The sequence below is a fragment of the Coenobita brevimanus genome, chromosome 64 (genome assembly GCF_032717465.1).
Source record: "Coenobita brevimanus isolate Jiangsu-jjx chromosome 64, ASM3271746v2, whole genome shotgun sequence".
NCBI lineage: Eukaryota > Metazoa > Arthropoda > Malacostraca > Decapoda > Coenobitidae > Coenobita > Coenobita brevimanus.
The window spans coordinates 14,583,179-14,608,797 of NC_137017.1; the positions used below are offsets into that span (position 1 = coordinate 14,583,179).

At 42.8% G+C, this 25,619-nt stretch overlaps 1 protein-coding gene across 1 annotated transcript in view; it reads right to left on the reverse strand.

Moving 5' to 3' along the window:
• Positions 1-25,619, reverse strand: part of LOC145404649 (uncharacterized) — a 392,001-nt gene that overhangs the window by 225,376 nt on the left and 141,006 nt on the right. Inside the window, exon 6 of the mRNA XM_080276173.1 lies at positions 11,350-11,608. Within this exon, the coding sequence (XP_080132299.1) occupies positions 11,350-11,608 (259 nt within the window). The remainder of the gene's footprint in view (positions 1-11,349; positions 11,609-25,619) is intronic.

Here is a 25,619-nt window from a genome sequence, read left to right on the forward strand (position 1 = left end):
CCCCTTCTAGAAACTCTTTTTCATTAGTGAAAACCGATTGGGAACATTTGTTCATTATTTCAGCTTGCATTGCTGCATCTTTATAGACCTCTCCTTTTACTTTCAGTTTGGTGATTCCTTCCTTTTGTTTCAGTTTGCCATTGACAAATCTATAAAACAGTTTGGGTTCATCCTTGCATTTGTCTATTATACCTTTTCCAAAATTCCTTTCTTCTTCTCTACGTATTCTTGTGTATTCATTTCTAGTTCTTTTATATTCTTCCTTTGTTCTGTTGTTACCTCTCTTTCTCCAATTGTTCCATGCCTTATCTCTCTCTTTTTTTTGTTATCATACACCTTCTATTAAATCACTACTTTTTCCTGTTTTCTTTCCCTCTTACTCTTGGTACAAATTTTTCCACTCCCAAATTACAGAGGTCTAGAAAGATATCCCACTTCCTCTGTATCTCTCTTGTTTCTCTGAATTTTCTCCAATCTGCATTTTCAAAAAATTTCTCAATCCTGTGAAATTTGCTTTCCCAAAGTTGTATCTTCCCTGTCTATGAAGCTCATCCCTTGGCTCCATGTTTCCTATTATCATCTGGAACTCAATGACCACGTGATCACTTTTTCCTATAGGACAGAAATATTTCAATGATTCTATTACATCGGGTTCTTTGGTAAACAGTAAATCTAACCTTGCTGGTGTGTCCTCACCTCGGAACCGTGTCTCTTCTTTGACCCATTGTGTCATCACATTACTCATTATTATATTTAATAATATAGTGCCCCACGTCCTCGCTGCCTCCTGAGTCCCATTCCTCCCAGTTCACCTCTTTACAGTTAAAGTCACCCACCAAAATTATATTGTTGCTTTTCTCAACTATTTTTTGTAAATAACTAGCCATATCTTACAACATCTCCTGGTATTTGTCATCATTCCATGTTCTCGTCTTAGGGGGAACATACACTACCGCCATGTCTCTTGCCATTCTCTCCAGTTTCTAATTTCATGTATATCACTTTAGCCCTGCCTTCTCCCATTTGCATGGTATCTACATTTATGTTGTTCTTCACTGCTATCATCACTCCTCCTCCCGTTTTTTCTTTTCTGTCTCTTCTCCACAGTTTGTATTTACCATCTCCCAAATGAACATCAATATCTTCTCGTAATTTGGTCTCTACAAAGCACATGACATCAGGTTCATGTTCTCTCAAGAAATCGTTAATTTCAAGCCTTGCCAATATTAAACCATCAACATTAGTATACACCACCTTCAAATTATTTCTGATGTTTTTTATACCCTCTTCTCTCCTTCTCTCCGTCGGTACCACTTCCTCAATTTCTGATCTTTCATAGCCATCCCCCTTAGTTTCCTTCACTTCTATTTCCTCACATACCACTTCCTTACTTTCATGTCCATCACTCTCCAAAAATTAGTATTACATTCTTCCTCTGTCCTCATATTTTTTTTCCTTTACTTGTTCCTTCAATGATTTTAAAACTTCTCTTTCTTCTTCATTCAAATCTTTTCTTATTATAATATTTTGCATCCCTGCCTCTTTGCTTAATTTCCAGGTCACTTTAAGTATGTCATTTACTAAACTTTCTGATGACAACTTGACTCTCATTGGTCTTGTTTCCCCTTTCTTATAAGATCCTGTCCTCCTAACTTCCTCAATTTCTTTTACCCACTTGTCTTCTTCGGGATCAATCTTGCCTAATATTCCTCTCACCAGGTTCGTGTCTCTCTCGAGTCTCACGGATCTAACCTTTTCTTCCTCCTCCCTGTTTCCAAATATTACCACACATCTGTTCCTTTCTACAGTTTCTCTCATTATTTTCTCTTTTTTCTTCAGTATTTTCACTACATTTTTTTTTTTTTTTTGTTCATTTCCCTTTCTTCCTGGATGATTTCACTTAAGCTGACCACTTCTCTCTGTTCTTCTTCTACGTGTGCCCATTTTGCCTTATGCTCTTCTAATACTCTACTCACCTTCTCTGTTTTATTAGTACTCTCTTCTAGTTTTCTCCTCAATTCGATATTTTCATGCTTTAAATTTCTGATCTCCTCATTCGCCGTCTCATTGGACTGGATCAGACTCTGTATAGTAATCTCCGTATTTTCAGACATGTCCTTTAACACTAGATTCTCCACTTTCTTTTCAAGTTCACTAATCCTCATAATCAATGTTTTAACCAGATCCATAACATTAGTATTTCTACCAAATCCTGGAAATTCGAGTCCCTCTATGTTTACATTATCGGCCATGTTTGAGATTGGTTATGGTACCAAAACAGCTGTTACCGAAAATACTACAAACATTCATGTATACTCTTGCCAATAAATCTTTACATTTTTGGTAGTCTATATTAACTTACAGTATTTTAAACTTAAAACAAGACCATAGGAGACAGGACAAACATAATTCCTGAAAACTACTTCAGGTCTGCAGTGGTGGCTGGGCCTGGGAGCAGTCAAGAGACATCCGTCCGTTGTGGCTGTCAGCTAACGTACGTGTGTGTATTTACCTATTTGTATTTACCTATTTGTAGTATACAGGAATTGAGCAATGCTCGTGTTGTCCTGTCTCCATATCCACATTTATCAAGTCTACCTTTACACACATGAATGTTTTTCTCATGCACCACCTCTTTGTCTAAGTCGTTCCAAATATTTAAGAATATACCTAATTGTGATATACACGGAATGTACTATGCTCGTGGGTTTCCGTCGCTGTTTCTCAATAAGTCGAATTTAACTTTAAACTCGTTTATGTTTTTAGACTGGACGATCTCTTTGTCCAGGCTATTCCATAAGTCTATACTTCTGTAAGGAAAGCTATATTTCTTGATATCCTTCAAACAGCTTGACTTTTTCAATTTCATTCCATGTCCTCTTGTTGCTCTCTTATCCCATACAAACAGATCTTCTTTGTCAATTTTATCTACTCCCACCATGGTCCTGAACACCGCAATCATGTCTCCCCTCTTTCTCCTTTCCTCTAACGAAGGCAAATCCAGTTTTTCCAGCCTCTCTCTGTATGACAGGTCTGTCAGACTGGGGACCATCTTGGTTGCTGTTCTTTGTATTCTCTCAATCTTGTTTATATCTTTCTTTTTGTGTGGGGACCACACTACCGCTGCATATTCTAACCTGGGGCGGATCATGGCCACTATCAATTTTTTCATCATTTCCTCATCCATATAATGAAATGCTACTCTTATGTTAGTCAAGAGCTTATAAGTCTCTCCAACTATCTTGTTAATGTGCTTTTCTGGTGACAAACTATCTTGGACCAGCACTCCCAAATCTTTCTCTTCTCTCCTTTTTGTGATTAATTCATTACCCAAAAAATAATTCAGTGATGGTCTCCTGGTACTTTTACCCATTTCCAATATTTTACATTTCTTTACATTAAATTTCATTTCCCACGTCCGGCTCCAATTGTGTATCCTATCCAAATCCTCCTGCAGTATTTTACAATCCTCCTCAACCTCTATCTTCCTCAAGATCTTTACATCATCAGCAAACAGACTCGCATAACTGTTCACTCCATCTACCATATCATTTACATAAATCAGGAACATTACTGGCGCCAACACTGAGCCTTGAGGGACTCCACTTGTTACTTCCCTCCATCCAGACATCTTTTCCTTTATTACTGTCCTCATTTGTCTGTCTCTCAAAAAGTCTCTCATCCATTCCAGAAGTTTCCCCTTTAGTGTGTGTGTGTGTGTGTGTGTGTGTGTGTGTGTGTGTGTGTGCGAGAGAGAGAGAGTAAGAATGAGTATGAGGGTAAGCCAATGAGTGAGTAAGAGAGTGAGTCTGTGAGAATGAGTTAGAGATTGAGCCAGTGAGTGGGTGAGAGTGTCAGTCAGAGTGAGTCAGGGGGAATGAAAAAGTGACCCAGTGAGTGAGACTGGGCAGGGGAGGAGTAATGGGGCAGTTTGGCTTTCTTGTCTCTGTTCCTCCCCCCATCCTCCACCAACCCTGTTTGTCTCTCTCCCCAACCCCCCACCCTCCCCCACCCCAACTTGTCTCCTTCCTCCATTCTAGCTTGTCTCCCTCCAGTCCCCTCACCCTCCCCCACTCATGCTTGTCTCCTCCCTCCCCATCCCCCCCACCCAACCCCATCCCCACTAGACAAACTGCCAGCTGCCGGCCTGTCAGTTGACCAGAAGCATCTCACACCATACATCCCACCCATCTTACCTACCTGCATGTGATGTTTGAGGTCTCATTTTCTGGCAATAGCACTGTTTATAAGGATAATAACATTACCTATGGTGGTTCTGTCAGTCTCTATTGACTAAGATATATGAGAGTTTGGGCTTGGGCCTGGGATATATCTCTGGTTTTTCTTCAGTTACTTGTGGGGAAAATTGCTTTGATATCCAACATACTCATTGACCAAACATTCACACTGGTACACAACACTGCCGGAAATCAGGGTACGAGTGTAATCACACTCCTCTCAGACACAGCCTGCACACTGTAATAGACTACCGCAGCACACTAAAGGTCACTGCAACCAAATCCATCACCACACTCATCACCAGTAGTAAACATGAACACAGGTACTCCCCCATCACACTTAACAATGTACAAGTGACAGACACACTTTCCACTAAGAACTCTTGAGTGATGTATGACACTGGACTCACCTTCAAGAATCATGTACACAACATCAAGAGGTGGTGCACCTCCAGGACTCAGTGCACTCTGGGCAACTGTACACAGGGCCAGATTTTGGAGGGGGGTGCCTTACTCTACAAATGATACAATATATCTGCAATCTCCTATCCCTCCCCAGCATGGGCCACTATCCTTTCTAATACCCACCACAACACCTTGCAAACCATACTAAACAATGCCCTTTGCATCAACACTAGCTATACCAAAACCACCCCACAGCTCACTTATATTCTGAAACTAAAATCTTTCCTGTCAGAGACTACCTTGACATAAGGGGCACTGTGGCTAAATCGGTAGGCTGCAGTCCTATAGGACCTAGGTTCGAATCCCAGCTGGAGTAGGGAACAGTTTAAGGATCAGAAATTCGTTACACCAAATTTTACAAATCTACCAGATGACCTACAGAAATGTCACAAAAATACCCCCACTAATACCAGTAATCCCTATACAGGTAAGCCCTTAATTCACGCGAGGGTTAGGTTCCCATACCCTTTGCGTATGTGGTAAATTCGCGTATATGTTCTGCCCTTGTATGCACATAATTACGCATGTCTATACGTATATTACATCTGAATAATACTGTTTATGCACTACATACACCTTATAAACTAGCATTAAGTATTAAAAACAACAAAAATGTAACAAATTTAAAACTGTAACCTGACAAGCACAGGTGTAGGTGGAGACACTTCAGCAGTCTGGTGCACTAGCCCTCACTGCCTCCCGTATGCTACATTCTGCCTTCTTTATTGTATGAACAGTTGACTCATTCACCCCAAACATGCGGTTCCAAGACAATTCACAGGCGTAGGTGGAGACACTTTAGCAGTCTGGTGCACTAGCCCTCACTGTCTTAAGTATGCTACGTTCTCCTTCTTTATTGTATGAACAGTTGACTCACCCCAAACATACGGTTCTGAGACAATTCACCATCAAGTCAATTCACCATCAAAACATGGACAATACCCCGTCATTCCATTAATATACTTATTATTGATTAATTAATACTTTAGTAACTAATTTTCAGGGGGATTTTATAACTCATATAAGTAAAAACTAGTGTACTGTACTTGCTAAATAAACTGGTATGTAAATAAATGACGGGGAATCGTCATGACGGAGAATTGTCGCCGACATTCCTCCCTGAAGTTTGTCCAACACTTTAGCTTTCTCTGTCAGCAACATCACTTTACAAGTCAGTTTTGGTGCGTTACCACATGCATCACTAGCACTATGCTTATGCCCCATGTTGACAGACAAGGCTAGCAATTACTGGAAGGCAGAAAAATAAGCCACAAATAACGATTTGCAAGTCATGCATGGTTCGACCGTCGGATTCAAACTGACTGTGTGGTGCGTGGTAGACCGATCTCCCAGGCTCCCACACACACACACACATACATATATGTGTGCACACAGGCAGCAGGTAGGCATTTTTTATATTTTATTTATTTCTCTTGTATATTGAAATTACTTATTTGAATGCTATAATTTTGTTTTAATTATTGTACAAAAAATTCGCGGATAACCGAAATCGCGTGAAAAAAGTTCGTGTGAATTAAGGGATAACCTGTACTACCCAGACGCCCACTTTCCGGACACCCCACTTACCGGACATTGTGGACCTGGACCTTCAGATCCAAAATGGCCAAAAAAAGAAAAAATCCCCCCCCCCCAAAAAAAAACTATTTTTTTCCCTCCCGTAATTTGAAATTGCCGCGCAGAGTTGAACAGCTGTTTACACCATGGCCCCTTCACTCCTTCCTTCCTCCCCCCCTCCCCCTCCCCTTTCAGGGTTGCCATTTGGTATTTTTCAATACCAAATGTGGGTCAATTTGGTAATGAAAAATTCGTTTGGTAATGAATCAGAATAATGCATTATCAAATGGATTTTTCACATGTATGAGGATACACAGGATGGAGATGGTGGATTGTCTGCTCTCTCTGCTTAATTTGCTAGCCTACATAGTGTGAAAATAATCAACATGCTGTTAATTATAAGGAGAGTGATTACATGTATTTCCACTTGTATATATAATTAGTGAAGAATAAATGGAAGCTTTATGAATTTGATAATGAAAAGTTAAATTTGGTAATGAAAATTGAGGAGTTGGGAAAGTGGCTGTTGTGATCTGGCAACTCTGTTTCCCTGTCACCAACACTCCAACAGTTACTGCTTAACTTCGATCACGAGTGGATGCTTATCGCAGTGGATGCCAAATGTGCTCGTTTTTTTGTGAATAAACAGTGTTCTGCAATACCTCAGCAGTAGACCAAACGGGAATTTACAGTGTTGTGCAGTGTTCAGAAATTAGAATTTAGAGTGCAAGGATTAACTAAGGAGTGCCAACTGGCAGTTGAAACTGGCGTGGTGCAATAGGAGCGTTCGCGCTGAGTGGAAAATCTGCCAGACACCAGCAGAAACTATGTCTCATTTTCATTTTGACGGGCTAAGGGGGTCTTAGTTAAACTTCAGTGTTCTTTTTCTGATCGATAATTACGATATTGGTTAAACAAATACCTTTAAAAAAATGTAAATTACTCTTACTTGTGCTATTTCACCCAAAATATCGCCCAAAAATTCGTATATTTATATAGTCTTCCCTAAGAAGGTTAGGACAAAATCTGTCAATAAGACTTTTTGGACTGTAAGAAGCAAAAAAGGCTTATGAATAATGACATTCATATATAATCTGACGTACAAAAAATGGCAAATATGGTCTATCCATAGTTTAATATTTATCAGACTCTAAAACGTTACGGCGTATCGAAGCCTAGCGCTGCCAGACATATGAAGCAAGCCAGCTGATGGAGTAGGTCACAGAGCGAGGAAAGACAACTGTTTTGGTTTGTTTGGAAAACTTGTTGTACCAGAGGCAGCAACTAAATATCGACATGCTTTCTTGAAGCGAATTAAGTTTTATTCTTACTCGCAGGGAGTTTAATGTGTTAGTATGAATTATAATCAACTATTATTGTTGGTTAGAGATATACATATATATTTCTATGCATGCATAAACCAGGCTGCAACCGCTGTGAAATATTTTTTATATTACAATAAATTTTCATGCTGCATTGACAAAGCATTGTTTTATAGAGAAGAAATGGAATATTTACATATTTTTACAATAAATAAGATGCATGAAAAAAGCCATTCAATCACTGCCCGACATGTGATTTTCTTTCCGTCCAAAAAATTAAAATACCGGTGATATCTGGCATTTCTCCAGTCGCGCAAACGCTCCTATTAACAATGTGCAGTGTTACAAAATTATAACTCACAATGCAAAGAATTACTGTAAGTGCAGCACAACACTGGATTACTGTACGTGCTTCGAGAGCATTTTCACCACTGCCAAAACCTTACGAAGGCAGCCACAGACGTGCTGTAAGTACCCTGGCTGAGGTACAGTCACTTGTAATTCCTCATTCTTTGGATCCTTTTCATTTATTTCATGCTTTATGTCCATTATTGGTGTGAATAGGGTCTTAAATAGGTTTAAATAGGTGCTACGCATGTCTGGTAGGGAGTTAGTTAGGTGGCTTTCAAAGTTAGGTTGGGTTAGGATCCTTATGTACCAGTCCAATCAGGCAGGTGCCCACTTTCCGGACGGGACCACTTTCCGGACATGCCTTTGGCTCTATTACATCGGATAGTGGAGGGATTACTGTACATCAGTCCTGTATGAGACAACCATAGTATATATTCAATATGGACGGTGGATGTTAGTGCCGAAGTGGTGACATGTGGAGGTGTATGGTATACAGGAAGACTACTGGGCTTTGGGAACAGGCTGTGAAGCCTATGCCATGAGTTGGGAAAAAAAAAAAAAAATCCAGCAGCCTGTTCCAATAAACAATACCCCTTGCATTCCATTACAGAGATACAATATATAACACACACACACATAACTCATCATCATCATCATCTAATCCTAAGTTTCCCCATGAGGAGTGCAGGAGCCCTGGGCTATGCAAGTTGGTCCTGACATTTGAGATAAGAGTGACCATCCTCACTCATCCCTGAGAGGCATTACATTAACAATAAACCCCAACCACCCCTTGGATATAAACTGACACAGGCTCAATCTGGTTGGAGCACCTTAATTACCCACTAAACCACCAAGAGCCATAGTATAGTTATATGGTTGTCACCCAGCATGGTAAATGGTTCCTGGTGTACAGGAAACCATTTGGCTTGTCACTCAGTGTTGAGCCACCCACTGACAGAAGGAAGAGGAAAGAAAGGAGAGAAATACATAAGAGGAAGGAAGGAAAGAAGGAATACGAGAGGAATGGACAGCCACCCAACAGCAGCACTACACTGGGTGAGTAGATGGTGAGCACCCCTCCCCCCCCACAAAAAAAAAAGCATGTTCCAAGACACAACACCTGTCATTACATGACAGACACACACAACACACCTTGGAACATAAAAAACAATCACCACACAAACATTATCAAACTCTCTACAACAGTATCCCACCTTCAGATATTCCAACACCAACACTGGCAATGAAAACACACCTACATACTCAGTCCACACACAGGGCAACACAACACCTCAATCACAATACCATGCTACAAGCTTTCTCTCCAGACATCTATCCACTGGAGGTGTCCTTAATAGAGATGACTGAGTTAACCTAGCAAGGTTTAGAGCAGAACAACACCCAGCCCTCCTCTGGTACATGCTTAGATTTGGACTGGGAAGAACCACAGATGACACTTGCCCAGCTTGTAGATTAGGACTACACAATTTAACAAACATAATGGAGCACTGCACAGCATAAACCACTCAAAGAAGCAGACACAACATCAATAGTGTAGCAAATTTATGGGACAACCCTATAGGGACAGTAGCTTACTGGTGGTCGAAGGTCTAATCAATCAGACAGACCAGGGCTAAGTAACAAATCAGTAACATCAACAAAATGCACTAGAAACTTTCAACCTAAATAACTTAAACAATTTCTCAAACATTGATATCCAGTCACCACAGATTCATTACAAAAGCCAGTAAATTCCATATTTCTAGTGACAACACCAAATCCTTCAACCTTAACTGCTAAATGCAACTCTACAAATAAATAAATAAATAAAAAATGAAAATACATAATAACGATAATAATAATAAACAAAATAATAAAAACAGAATAAATAAAAAACTATCTATCTATCTATCTATCTATTGCCAGACGCCATAATCCCGTACGGGGTGGCCATTTGACTCTTGAGTTATTTGTTTTACAGGGAGGGGCACTAACTCTCCACCAACCCACTTGACACGTAGGGAGCATGTATGGTTTGGTTATATGGTTACCACCCAGTGATGTAAATGGTTTCTTGGCTTACAGGAAAACATTTGGCTTGTCACTCAATGTAAAGCCACCTGTAACGGAAAGAAAAGCATTAAGTACTGACAGGAAAGATGGGAGAAATAGGAAGAGAGATTCCTGTAAAACTTGCATCCATGAACTAAGTTAACAAGATTGTTAATGAACTGATCAAAACATGCAAGAAAGACAACTGCTAAACAGCTCTCCACACAACAACACACTTACATTAAATCCTCCCCACATGCAGGATCATTAAGCATGGTTGAAAAATGCACTACCAAGAATGTCTCTTGTGCAGAAAAAGCATCCCGGATGCATGGTGGTGCTAGGCTGAGGGGTCCCCTACAGCTGAAAATGCCTGTGCGGTTAGGTTTTCCCATTTAAAAAATCTTTAACATCATTTTCTTATGTCTTCTTCACCTATATACAGTCATCTATGTCCTTAGGTGGCATATTTGTGGTCTAGTTGGGATCAAAGAGGATATTTAGATGGTATCGTGGTGTTTTTTCCCACAACTTTTTATCCATCCATCCATCATCCAATCCTACGTTGTCCCATGAGAAGTGTAGGAGCCCGGGGCTAGGCAGCTGGTCCTGACATTTAAGATGAGAGTGATTACAACAATTAAAACCTTTTGAATGTCACTGCCTTACATGTGCTATACCTCTGTACACAAGACTATGCCCTTAGGATGCATATCAGTACTCTAGTTGGGGTCAGGTCAGAGAGCCCTTTTCAGTATGATGACAATTTTTGTTTTTGCTTAATTCTTGATACCTCAAGATGGTATTAGGCAGGTTTAGGGGTTTTCTGAACTAGAGGGTTAGATACAGCCTTAATAAACTCCTTCAGCCCTAGAGTTAAACAAAATCATCTGGTTCAGCCCTAGAGTTAAATAAAATCATCTGGTTCAGCCCTAGAGTTAGATAAAATCATCTGGTGGAAGTGTGATTAAGCTGAAAAAAGCATAAATGTAGTGAAGGAGTTATCATATTAGATATTATAATGATATGGATCCCTATGTGTGCATGCTCCATTTGGGAGGTATCCTAGGTTAACACTTTACCCACACATCAGGAGGGTCTACTGTACTCACCTAATGCACCTCACAATCACAAAACAGACATATCTTCAACATAACTTCAACAAAAGATCTGTGTGAGTGCCTAGTTCAAGTGGCTGTTTCCTGCAGTTCACTGGGTTCACATACAGATGAGTCTGAAGATACACCTATTACCACAAGATGGAAACAAACACAAGCTAAATGATGTCTGAATGAGCAAACTTCATGTGCAAGCCTAGGTGCAAAATGACAAAGCCTCTTGCTAACCTGCTGCTGATGAGACAGAAGAATTCTGAAGATCAGTCTTAACAATGCGGTCGTGATGGTGATGGGTGCGATGATGAGCCTTGAAGTGCTCCCAGTCTGCCAGCAGCTGCCTCCTGCGGGTGGTGAGGGCAGCTCTCTCCACTGCATAGTCCTGTAGAAGAGCATCTGCGCGCACCCACACTGCCTCTGCTACAGCCAGAGTACGGTGCAAGGATGCCAAACACCCAACAACATCCTCACCCTCACCACTCTCACCCACCTGACATAAACACAAAAGTTATAACTGCTAAAGAGTTTATGTAAAACACTGGTACTTCACGTTGTTAACTTAATACTATAGTACTGGGTGAAAACTTTAGGAGCAGAAAAAACTGGCTGCCGTGTCTTCTTACATACATTACACTGTTAAAATCACTGCTATTATTATCATCTTAATCCAATTTCCCATGAAAATACTAAGCCAGAATTTACATTTTTGGAACTTAATGTGCTGTATACCAAAGCATACAGGCAGCCATCACCATCAACATTGTCCCTTCTTCCTACCCAAAGACAGGATGCAGTGTCCCACCCTCTACTGCCACAGGAGGTAAAGTACAAGGCCAGATCCTCGCTACATCGAACCTCAATATAACGGATTTCTGATTTATCGTACATCTCAGAGCCTATCAAACTTTTGTCACCTATAACAAACAATGGTCAATAGATGCGGCACATCATGAAGCCCTTCTGAGGGCCTATGAGTCCATCGAACTGTTTTCCGGCTATACTGAACAATGGTCGGCAAATGGGGCGCATTACGTGGCACTTCCAAACTGCTCATTATGCATGGGATGACTCAAAATACAGTTACCAAGGTTGGCTGCAGTTTCTCCCACCCATTTGGGCTAGGTTGGAGATTTGCTGGGGAACAGACGATGAGTTGGGTCATTCTGGGGTTACTTCTGGTAGGATTATGCAGAACCAGAGTCTGTTAACACACTGTATCATATCACAAGTGATTGGCAACAGTCTTGCTGCATCATTCGTTGTGTTCAGACAACCGTGATCACGTCTCATGTCTCTTGATTATGCCAAGTGTTTTTTCACTGTGACTGTGAAGAATGGCTTCTAGTAAGGAACCTCCCACCACCTCTTCTGGGAAAGCCAAGAGGAGAAATCTTTCCACTGCTTGGAAGCTTGAGGCCCACAAGAGAGGCACGAGCAAGGCAAAACTCATGAGCAAGTAAGCTGAAGATGACAACCCTCCATGACATCCTGAAAGCTTAAGATAAAACAAACAAAGCCATAAAAAAAAATGGAAAGTGGTAAGAAGCGGAATGGTAAGTTCAGGACCAGGAAGATGCCAGAAAAGAAGCTGGATGAAGTTGTGTTTAAGTGGTACACACTGGAACGAGCAGAAGGTGTCCCTGTTTGTGGCCTTGACAACTAAATGATGCAGCACACCTTGGAATAATAGATTTCGAGAGTGGTGATGACTGCTGTGGAGGTTCAGAATGCACCATGGCACTGACAACAGGGCCATAACTGGAGAGCTACTCAATCCTGATGTTTATGTGGTGTGGTCGTTTGTTCAGCATCTTTGGAAACTGATGGAGGAGGAGGGCTTGCATGAGTTACAAATTTACAATTCATATGAAAATGGGCTCTTCTGATGTGCTCGTCCTCAAAACACCCAGGCTTCTAAAGATATTAGCAGAACTCCAGCAACACCGAGGCTTCCAAAGATATTGGCAGAACTCCAGCAACACCCAGACGTCCAAAGATATTGGCAGAACTCCAGGCCATAAAGCAATGAAGGAGCAGTTCTCCATTCTAGCCTGTGCCGATGCTGATGGCTCTCATCACCTACAGCCATAGCAGGTCACAGCAAGTGGCCCAGGTCGCCCAAGGACATCATGGGCAAACTTCCTGTGGAGTACCACGGGAACAAGTACACCTGATTTACCCAGGATATCATCACTAATTAGCTCCAACACAGCTTTGACCCTTCCGTGAGGCAGTCCCAAAAATGTATGACATCAGCCCTGACGAACTGACGGCAGTGCTGCCGTTGGACAATGCTCCAGCCCATCCTTCTAGTGCCAAACTATGCAGCAAGGATGGATAAATCAAGGCCTTGTTCTTGCCACCACACACCACTGCCATCATCCAGCCTATGGACATGGAGAGTGCCAAGAGGCACTACATAAACCTCTACTTATGACAGTGCCTCATAAACCGAAGACTGGATAGACCTGGCTAACTACGATGACACAAGAGGTGAGAAAACCTGGCAGAATTTCAAGAGCTACACCATGCAGGATGCAATCTTTAACTCGGCAGAGGTGTGGAAGAAAGTGCCACTTGCCACACTCAAGAACGGGTGGTGCAAACTCCTCAAAACCCTTAAGACTGCAGCACCTTATCATGACTTTGAGGGGTCTGAGCAACCGGTAGCAGAACTGTTGGCAGCTGCAGGGCAGGGGAACCCTGGTGAGGAGGCACTGCAGCAGTGGCTAGACTAGGATGCTGGTGTGCCTGGCTGCCATCACCAGATGGAAGAGGAGATTGTGGTAGATTTTCAGGATGGCAGGACAACAGCAATGGGTGAAGATGAAAAGGAGGAGGAGGAGGTGGAGGCACCTGGACCTTCTCTAGCTACAGGCACTGATCCTGCAAACACAATCCTGACTTTTAACCCGTGGATTGGGCAATAATCTTTTTTTATCCCACCCCGTGGTGTGCAAAAAACAAAGATTTTTTTTTTTTTTTAGTTTTTGTTTATTATAAACTTGAAGATGAACATCCACAGCATCATCAAGTGAAAAGAAAAAATCTCTCTCTCTCCGTCTTTGCGTAGTGCCATGCGTAAGTTCGCGTAGGGGTCGAGTTGTTTATAGCGATGCACGGCCAGCTAAGCCTGAGCTGTGGCTTGCAATCCACAGGTTAACCCTTTAACCGCGGGTGTCATTCCAGAATGACATTGCAAAAACTGGACCAAACCGCGGGTGTCATTCTCGAATGTTTGTGAATATTTTGAATACCCCGCATTTTTTCCGTGCGCCAATTGTTTCAAGGGAGAGTAGCTATTAAGTTCTTTCACTCCAGCCGACCCTCACCTCCCTCCTCCCCCCCCCTGGGGCCCCACCTCCCACCCCCTGGGCCCCCCACCCCACCCCGGACCAAACACGCATCAGTATCTGTCCAGCTGTGTGAGAGACAACACTGCTGATGTGGAAGTGAAGTGCAGGCAATTACAGTGCCTTTTACCTGCCTCAGTGAACACAGAGTGGGTGTTTATCGTATGTGCAGTGTTCATATATGTTTATAGTATTATTATCAGAATGAGGTTGGCATTTGGTAATGGTGTGTGAGCGAAAAATAGTGATTACAACACCGCTGATATGGCAGTGAAGTGCGGGCAATTACAGTGCCTTTTACCTGCCTCAGTGAACACAGAGTGGGTGTTTATCGTATGTGCAGTGTTCATATATGTTTACAGTATTATTATCAGAATGAGGTTGGCATTTGGTAATGGTGTGTGAGCGAAAAATAGTGATAACAACACCGCTGATGTGGCAGTGAAGTGCGGGTAATGACAGTGCCTTTTACCTGCCTCAGTGAACACAGAGTGGGCGTTTATCGTATGTGCAGTGTTCATATATGTTTATAGTGTTATTATCAGAATGAGGTTGGCATCTGATAATGGAGTATGAGCGAAGGTAATGGTGTATGAGCGAAAAATAGTGATTTTAGATCGCTCACTTCTAATGGCACTGCCCATCCAGTGATAGTCAACGAAATCATGAAACCTACATCATTGCAAAGCCGAAGGTTAGTACTTTCTAATGGTACCTTATTTTTTGCTCTAGATTTATTCTGTGCAGAGTTACTGAAAGTGACAGTGATATACAGTGATGCGACAGTGATGTGCTTTACCAATAATTGTATAATGGATAATGTAGTAATAAGGGATATTTTGCCTAGAAAAAAATGTAAATATTGGCCAGTATAATAAGTGATACTGTAATAAGAGAATCTGCGGCACTTGTGTAATTCTGCGGCACTTGTGTAATTCTGTGATGCGACAGTGACGTAATATAGTAATAAGTGCAGTGTAAATATAATGTATATTGCCCAGATTATATGTAAAATAATATTAGAAGTTAGAAATAATGAAAAGATCGCCTGAAACGTCAGTGAGTGAGTGACGCCGCAGTGAAGTGCCTTTTACCTACCTCAGTGAACACAGAGTGGGTGTTTATCGTATGTACAGTGTTCATATATGTTTATATTACTATTATGAGAGAGTGGTTGGCATTTGGTACAGGTGTGTGGGGCGTAAAATAGTGATTTTACACCCCTCACTTCTAACGGCTCTGCTCGTCCTGTGAAAGTCAACAAAGTCATGAAACCTACATCAATGGAAAGCTGAAGGTTAGTACTTTCTAATGGTACCTTATTTTTTTTCTCTAGCTTTATTCTGTGCAGAGTTATTAAGGTTTAAAGGTTTGTTTACATTTGGCTGAAACCCCCGCGGGAGAGGACAGTCAGACCAAAACAATACCCGCGGTTAAAGGGTTAAAGACCAAACTGGAGGACCTCTTGCTCAACATGATAAGGTCATGTGGCTCATCAGGCTGGAGTTAATGCAGCAACAGCAGCCAATGAAGATTCAGCTTAAGATCTCCCAGTTACTCAAGCCTCTGCCCTTTCTCCTGCCAAAAGGATCCACACCGAGTCTGCAGCATCAACCTCCTCAGCCAGTCTTCACATAGCCTCAGGATCCAGCATTACTGCCTCCAGAAACCTAAGCCCCAGCACCTCAGGACTACCTATACCAGATATGACACCACAGCCATCAGAAGTCATCTTTGCCGAGAGTGACGATAGGTGAAGGTCACTCAGCGTACAGTCTACGAGATGAATGAAAGTGTAAGCAGTGTACGGCCATTTATATGGGAACACTGTACAATGCATGCGTTTCCTACCCATTTTGCTCCAACCTGACCTCAAATTGTGATGCATTGTAATGAAAGATTATAATGATACTGTGCTAGTCATGAAGAAGTGCCATGATGAGGATGTGAAATAAGAAGCAAATGGCCAAAATTTTCAGCCAACTGTGTGTAAAATAGGTAGCTTTCAATTACAGTACTACAACATGGTATTCAATAACATTCAAACATGTGCCTGGCTTCCTAAATGGGGGGGGGGGGGAATGCCTTGGAGTTATCAGACTCTCAGCTATATCGAATGAGGCTTCCCCCCAATAAGTATGATATATAGCGAGGGGCTACTGTACTACAAAAAAGAAGGGGTCCAAGTCCCTGTGCCTGTCCCATTTAGAAACATATTACTTCAGGCACTGGATAAATGAGCGGCATTATTACTCCTAACCCATCCCAAAAGAAGTAATGCTGATACGCAACTTACAATATAAATTTCTATATATAGAAAATAACAATATGAGGATTGCCAGCATATAAGCATCTTATTTTGGAAGGGAAGTCTATCTATCTATCTATCTACTGCCAGACGCCTCAATCCCGTAAGGGATGGCCACAAACAAATCACCTCCATGTCGCCCTGTCCACCGCCATTTCATTGTCCTGCTCGCATTTCACACACCCCTCTCTCATATACCTCTCCACTCCATCCCTCCATCTCATCCTCTGCCACCCCCCCTCCCCCCCATTCACATACACTCTCCTCATCAGTCTCTCACTCTCCATCCTCTCCACATGTCCAAACCACCTCAGTGTGTTTCTCCTAATGCTTCCTATCACATCCACATCCACATCCACACCACAACACTCCTTCACTTCCTCATTTGTCAGTCTGTCTCTCAACTTGACTTCACATGCTCCTCTCAAATAACTCATTTCCACTGCTATCACTCTTGACTTGTGTCCTTCCAACAATGTCCAAGCTTCACTTCTTATCACTTCTTATCACTGCTTTCAAGGAACCAGCAACCTTTCTTCCCTGCTGCACCCTTTCAAGCACTGCACCCTCTAAACTTCCACCCTTATTCATCACACTACCCAAGTACTTAAATGTACTCGCATTTTCCATTTCCTCATCATCCAACCTCACTGTACATTCACTGACGTCATTTCTCTCGAAGACTATAACTTTACTCTTCCCTACATTCACCTTTAGATTCCGTTTCTTATACACTCTCCCAAACTCATCCAAAAACCCTTGCAGCTCCCCTTATCCTTATGGCGGACTGAAGAGGTGAGACAGGCTGTGGCACAAAAGAAGAAAGCATACAATGAATGGATGAGAAATGGGGCGTGGAAGAAGTTGAGAGGCGGAAGAGAGAGTTATATGTAGAAAGAAAGAGAGAGGTGAAAAGATTAGTAAGAGAGAGTAAGAAGAGAGTGGATGAGGAATTTGGAAGGAATTTGAGTGTAAAGTGGAGGGACTGTAAGAAAATGTTCTGGAAAGAGGTGAAAAGAGTAAGACAGGGTGGAAGTGAAGTTAGCAGGGGAGTGAAAGATAAAAATGGTAGATTACTAGTGGAGAAGGGAGAAAAAGTGAGCAGATGGAGAGAACACTTTAAGGAATTGTTGAACGTGGAGGATGGAAGTAATGCGAGTATAAGTGGCTGGGGAATGGCTGGAAGAAGGAGGGAGGTGAGAAGACAGGAAGAAATCAGTAGGATAGAAGTTGTGGAAGCAATGAAGAAAGTTAAATCAGGGAAAGCCCCAGGAATTGATGGAGTGTGTGGTGAAATGCTGAAGCATGGGGGAGAGATAGTAGTAGAATGGATGTGGAAGATGTGCAGATTGGCCTGGGAGGAAGGTAGAGTCCCGGAGGATTGGAAGTCAGGTATAATTATTCCCTTGTACAAAGGAAAAGGGGAAAAAGAAGTGTGTGGTAATCATAGGGGCATTTGTCTTCTTAGTATAATAGGAAAAGTGTATGGTAGGATACTTATTGACAGAGTTAAAGAACAGAGAAATTAGTTGGAGAAGAACAGGGAGGCTTTAGGAAGGGAAGAGGTTGTGTAGATCAGATATTCATTCTCAGATCTTTAGTGGAAAAGTTTCTAGAGAAGGGAAAGAAGTTGTATGCGGCTTTCATGGATTTGGAGAAAGCATATGACAGGGTGGATAGACTAGGATTGTGGAAAGTGTTAAGAATAAATGGAATAGATGGGAAGTTGTTGAATGCTGTGAAGAGTATGTACGATGGTGCAAAAAGGCTGCAGTGCGTGTAGATGGTGAACTAAGTGAATTTTTCTCTTTGAAAGTTGGGTTGAAACAGGGATGTGTCATGTCTCCATAGTTGTTCAATCTGTACATGGATGGGGTAATAAAAGAGGTACAAGGTAGGGTAGTGGATGTTGGAGTGGCCCTGGTGAGAGAGGATAGTGTTTGGAAACTCCCTGTACTGTTGTTTGCAGATGATACCGTGTTGTTGAGTGAAGACGAAGGGGAGCTGCAAGGCTTGGTGGATGAGTTTGAGAGAGTGTGTAAGAAACGGAATCTAAAGGTGAATGTAGGGAAGAGTAAAGTGATGGTCTTTGAGAGAGGTGAAGTCAGTGAATGTACAGCGAGGTTGGATGGTGAGGAATTGGAAAATGTGAGTATGTTTAAGTACTTGGGTAGTGTGATGAGTAAGGATGGAGGTTTGGAGGGTGAAGTGCTTGAAAGGGTACAGCAGGGAAGACATGCTAGGGCTGTCTCATACAGGACTGGAGTATTGGTATTACTGGGGGTATTTTTATGACATGTCGGCGGGTCTTCTGGTAGATCAGTAAAGTCTGATATTTATGAAATTCAAATCCTTAACCTGTCACGTCCCGAGGCTTTCCGCACCTATGACATCCCCCAGTCCCGAGCCTTTTTGGAAATTTTTTTTTTCTGCTAAAACTTCCGCTTAGGTCGAGAAACGAAGGAAAATCATAAAGAAAGTGGTCCCTGCGGTCTATAAGTGGTCTGTACAGGTGCAGTTTCCCCCCGCAGGTATCGTATTCTGTAATGGGCTGGATATGCGTTTACGTTTTCTATGGTAAGGAATAATGGGAGAGACAACACACAACACCTCTACATTTATTGAATTTGAACTAATAAACAATAACAGTAACAATATAATGGATTTCAGACACATATATATGAAAAATAAGCATTGTACCATCGCGCGAGCATAGCCAGTTTGGTCCGAGTCGTAACATGCTATATGCTAAGTTTCTGGTATGAGTCAACCTATCATTTTTTCTACTTGTATACTTCTGTTTCAATAACAATTTACCAATTACAACTGTTTGTAAGTGTTTTCAGATGTTTTCATTCATTATGATGACATGCAGCATAAGTTTAGCGCACATCAGCTTAGTAAGCACACTCGCTATGACTCGTATATCAACATACCAAATTGTTTTATCACTTTCCAATTATTTTCCCCTTTACATAGATCCTTTCCTCCACCACTGTAAAGGTTTTCAATTATTTTCATTCATTACGAGGGCATTTAGCGATATGCTAGTGCATATTCACGTAGCAACCACGATCTCAAACACTCGTGTTTCATCATCTACTTTATTTATTCACTCCAATTATATTTTCCCACTTACATTACACAAGTTTATACCCGTAGAATGCACTGTACATACTTACTGCCATTATTTATTCAAGTGAGCGTGAGAATATCGCCTGAAAATACCCTCGCAAGGAATGTTTCGTCATACATAATACTCACACACTTATATACTAATTCACTCACACACTTATATACTAATTATTCACTTTATCACTTGCTGACTTTTATTTTGACTAATACGTGCCTTATTCATTCGACTGAGCGTCAGGAAATCTTATCTTTATACACACGCTATGAATATTTGACTTAGAATATACATCATCATATACAATAATTTGAACTTATATTATACCCGTAAGAAGGTCACATAATAATAATTATATAATTACGGGCCGTATTTATTGCACTGAGCGACAGAATATTGCATCATACAACCCTCTCTACGTAAGTTTCAACTTAGGGCAGATTTATATACTTACACCCAATGTTTTCACTTATGTTCTACCCGTAGGCACTTTATACTATTATTTGGAGATCCACATGACTGATAATTTCACTGAGCGTCTGTCTGTCGCATTTACCTCATAATTTCAGCGTCCTTTCGCATTCACACCATGCTAAAATTGCATCAACGTGTGATATTCACTAAAACATGGGTGAATACACAGACCCACGTCACACTGCATGCACTCATAGCGGGTGTCCTTCCTCTGTGTTGTGAGTCTCACCTGGGAATTACTGCACACGTGACACCTGCGCTGGGGCCTAGGTCTGTTGGGCTGGGGAGGGATAGGAGTGGGGAAATGGCGGCCGGATATTCTCTGGGGAGTCTGGGTAATAGGGGCAGTGCGGGGGCGCTGTTGGGGCCTTTCAACAGCATACTTAGCAAAGATTTCTCTTGTGAGCTCCCTCACAAACCCTTCAAATGTTTCCTGAACTCCTGTGGTCATGGCGTGAAGGTGGTGGCAATTCAGAGCAGTGATATCTAGTAAGTGAAAGAACAGTTTTTTATACCACTTCATCGTTGTCCTGGCACACTCTACCGTCGATATCATGGAGTCTGACTGGTCCACAAGGCGCATGTTTATATTGTAATCCATTACACACTCAGGTTTCCAAACACGACGCCTGCTCTCGCTATGGTAATCTACAGAATCAGTACGGTGCATCAAGGGGCGGTGAACCGTGGACAAGAGGCTTACTTCTCTGTTGTGGTTCCACATTGTTGCAAGGATGTTGTTTGCTTTGAAGAAGACAACCTCACTCCTTGCAAGTTTCCGCCCTACCTTGACCATGTGACGCCGGTTCACCTTTACGGTTCCACAGACTCCCGTTTCATGTGTGTGAAGATAACGAGCGAGAAGAGGGCTAGTGTACAAGTTGTCGAGGTAGAGAACGTGACCGCGATGAAGGTAGTCTTGTATCATCGTCTTTGCCACTGCTCCCGACAGTCCAATACTTCGATCTTCTATTATGTCTGTCTCTGCACCGGTGTACAAGACTATGTCTTGCACGTATCCAGTCCTACAGTCACACATAACAAAGATCTTGAACCCAAAACGGTGCCTTTTGCTGGGTATATACTGTCTGAATGAAATATTGCCTCTCCACAACAAGAGACTCTCGTCTATGACGAAATCTCTATAGGGATAGAATGAGGATCGAAAGGTTTGCCTGAGGTGATCAAAGACCAACCGAATTCGCCTCATTTTGTCAGTGTTGTTTGCATTTGCAGGGTCATTAGCATCATAAAAATGGAGGCGACTTAGAATTTGTTGAAACCGATTACGGCTCATCACTTGACCAAATATGGGGGTAAACATAACAGGGTCCCTAGTCCAGTAAGCAGGAATTCTATTCTTTCTTATAATACCCATCAAAAGGACAAGGGCAAAAAATAAAAACATTTCTGGAAGGGAGACAGGGTAATCATTGATCATAGAATGCCTACTCCTTGTTCCCAATCTTTCACTTTCTAGGCGCTGGGCGCTTGCAAACAGGTTTGTTTGATAAACGATCTGATCTACGAATGCCTCACTGAAAAACAGGTGGAAAAAATCCAACCTGGTGGAATTACTGTGAATACCTGGTGCAATGCAGCCAGATCGCCCTTGCTCAGTGAAGGGGTGAATGAGGGGAGAAAAATCACTCCCATCCTCCCAATCCCACGACACAAATCCCTCGTCCCCATCACCGCCTTTGTCTGGGTGGGGAGGAGATCCTGGTTGGGGAGGTGGGGGAGAAGGAGTACGGAGGGCTTCCCCACTGTCACTCCTCTTCCCTCTGCCTTTACTCTTTCCCTTTCCCTTACCCTTACGGCCTTGAGGAACATTAGGGGGCTGTGGGGATGAAATAGTTGAATATTGGGGAGCAGAAGACATGCTGGGGAGTGGTTCCTCCCCACCTTCCCCCTCCATTACCACACCACGTGCTCTCTCACGCAACCTAGCTCGACCACGTGTTAGGGGATATTGGGGAGCATAAGACGTGCTTTGGAGTGGTTCCTCCCCACCTTCCCCCTCCCTCACAACCCCACGTGATAAGGAACGCACCCGCACTGGCCCACGTGATCCACTCTGCCGCCTCACACTACGTAGGGAGAGCAATGACTCACTCATGTCACTCTCACTTTCCCTAATCCCAGGACTTTCCATTTCACTCCCCACTCCCTCCACTTGACTTCCTAGCTCCCCAAACAGAATGCTAGGCCCATACCTGCTCATACGACGTGGTGTGCGCTCTGGGCCACGATGTGTTATGACCTCCCGTCCATACCACGTGGCAGCACGTCCCACGGCTCCATCCTCGTCCTCGTCCTCGACCTCGAATTCTCCTTCCAAAGCACGCTGGGGATAGGGATAGGATATACCACGTGCCTTCTTTGCCTCCTGCCCCTCTCTAGCAGCACGGTAAGTCACGTACTGCCGCTTCCTGGGTGACGGAACTTCCTCGTCACTGCTGGTGGTTTCTTCCTCCTCTGGCTGCACATAATCTTTGTCCATCTCCTGGTCATCCAGTGGGGAATCACTGTCGCCGGTAAAGGTGTCCAGGGCGACTTGAATCTCGCTGTCTGAGAGACCTCTCTTAGCCATGTCTGAGCAGGACCGTGGCTACCAGGTGAGTGGACGAGTGGCGGGCTAGCGCGGGTTGCGCGGGGTCGCCGAGTGTCCCCGCCTGGTGGCAGGTAGGGGAAGGTCAGGCGAGGGTACGTACCGCAAATCAAGCGCGAAATTTGAAAATTGTCGAAATTATGCACATTGCAATTGCACGACGTACTGGTACGTCGCCGGGACTGGCAAATGCATATCGTTGCAACGTACCCATACGTCGTCGGGACGGGGCGGGTTAAACTGTTCCCTGCCCCAGCGGGATTTGAACCTGGGTCCGTTAGGACTGCAGACAAACTCTCTACCATATGTAATTATAATATGCTAAGACTAATAACTGATTTATGGCAAATATTTTTAAAAAGTCGGTTGGAGAACGAATATCCCCGCATTAGGTGCACGGACCACCTCCGACATGCCCGTGGTTAAGGGGTTAAGAGGATTTACTAGGGATTTACATTAGCCAGAAATGCCTTAACCTCACTTTGTCCAACTTGACCCAACCTCACGTGACGTGTCAAAACGTCGGTTTGGTGGTCCGTACAAATTGGCGTGACCATGCAGCCCTTGAAATTTCCAGCTGTTCTGAGAATTCCATTTGTCTGGATACTGGATAGCTGGGATTGTACTATATATACAGTAACCCTTCCAAGATCTTAAGTAATAGAGCCAAAGGCATGTCCGGGACTTGGGAAAATGCCCCTGGCCGGGTACTTATAGACCCCAATCCAACATTACTTTGAAAGCCACCTAAATAACTCTCTACCAGATATGCACAGCACCTATTTATGACCCTATGCACACAAACAAGGGACAGAAACCAAGAAATAAATGAAATGGAACCAGAGAATGAGAAACTAGAAGTCTATCTATCTATCTATTGCCAGAAGCCTCAATCCCGTTTGGGGTGGCCACAAACAAATCGCCTCCAAGTCGCCCTGTCCCCTGCCATTTCACTGCCCTGCTCCCAACTCACACACCCCTCTCTCATATACCTCTCCACCCCATCCCTCCATCTCATTCTCAGCCTCCTCCTCCCTCTTTCCCCCTCCACCTCACTCATATACACTCTCTTCGTCAGTCTTTCACCCTCCATCCTCTCCACATGGCCAAACCACCTCAGTGTATTCCTCATAACGCTTCCTATCACATCCACATCCACACCACAACATTCCTTTATATCCTCATTCGTCAGCCTGTCTCTCCACGTGACTCCACAGGCTCCTCTTAAATAACTCATTTCCACTGCTCTCACTCTTGACTTGTGTCCTTCCAACAATGTCCAAGCTTCACTTCCGTACGTTAGAGTTGGCATCACAATACTGTCATGTAGTAACTTTTTCACTTCCATGCTCACTTCCCTGTTTCTTATCACTGCGTTCAAGGAACCAGCAACCTTTCTTCCCTGCTGTACCCTTTCAAGCACTTCACCCTCCAAACCTCCATCCTTACTCATCACACTACCCAAATACTTAAACGTACTCACATTTTCCAATTCCTCACCATCCAACCTCGCTGTACATTCACTAACTTCACCTCTCTCAAAGACCATCACTTTACTCTTCCCTACATTCACCTTTAGGTTCCGTTTCTTACACACTCTCTCAAACTCATCCACCAAGCCTTGCAGCTCCCCTTCGTCTTCACTCAACAACACAGTATCATCTGCAAACAACAGTACAGGGAGTTTCCAAACACTATCCTCTCTCACCAGGGCCACTCCAACATCCACTACCCTACCTTGTACCTCTTTTATTACCCCATCCATGTACAGATTGAACAACCATGGAGACATGACACATCCCTGTTTCAAACCAACTTTCAAAGAGAAAAATTCATTTAGTTCACCATCCACACGCACTGCAGCCTTCGCACCATCGTACATACTCTTCACAGCATTCAACAACTTCCCATCTACTCCATATATTCTTAACACTTTCCACAATCCTTGTCTATCCACCCTGTCATATGCTTTCTCCAAATCCATGAAAGCCGCATACAACTTCTTTCCCTTCTCTAGAAACTTTTCCACTAAAGATCTAAGAATGAATATCTGATCTACACAACCTCTTCCCTTCCTAAAGCCTCCCTGTTCTTCTCCAACTAATTTCTCTGTTCTTTCTCTAACTCTGTCTATACGTATCCTACCATACACTTTTCCTACTATACTAAGAAAACAAATGCCCCTATGATTACCACACACTTCTTTTTCCCCTTTTCCTTTGTACAAGGGAATAATTATACCTGACATCCAATCCTCCGGGACTCTACCTTCCTCCCAGGCCAATCTGCACATCTTCCACATCCATTATACTACTATCTCTCCCCCATGCTTCAGCATTTCACCACACACTCCATCAATTCCTGGGGCTTTCCCAGATTTAACTTTCTTCATTGCTTCCACAACTTCTATCCTACTGATTTCTTCCTGTCTTCTCACCTCCCTCCTTCTCCCAGCCATTCCCCAGCCACTTATACTCGCATTACTTCCATCCTCCACGTTCAACAATTCCTTAAAGTGTTCTCTCCATCTGCTCACTTTTTCTCCCTTCTCCACTAGTAATCTAACATTTTTATCTTTCACTCCCCTGCTAACTTCACTTCCACCCTGTCTTACTCTTTTCACTT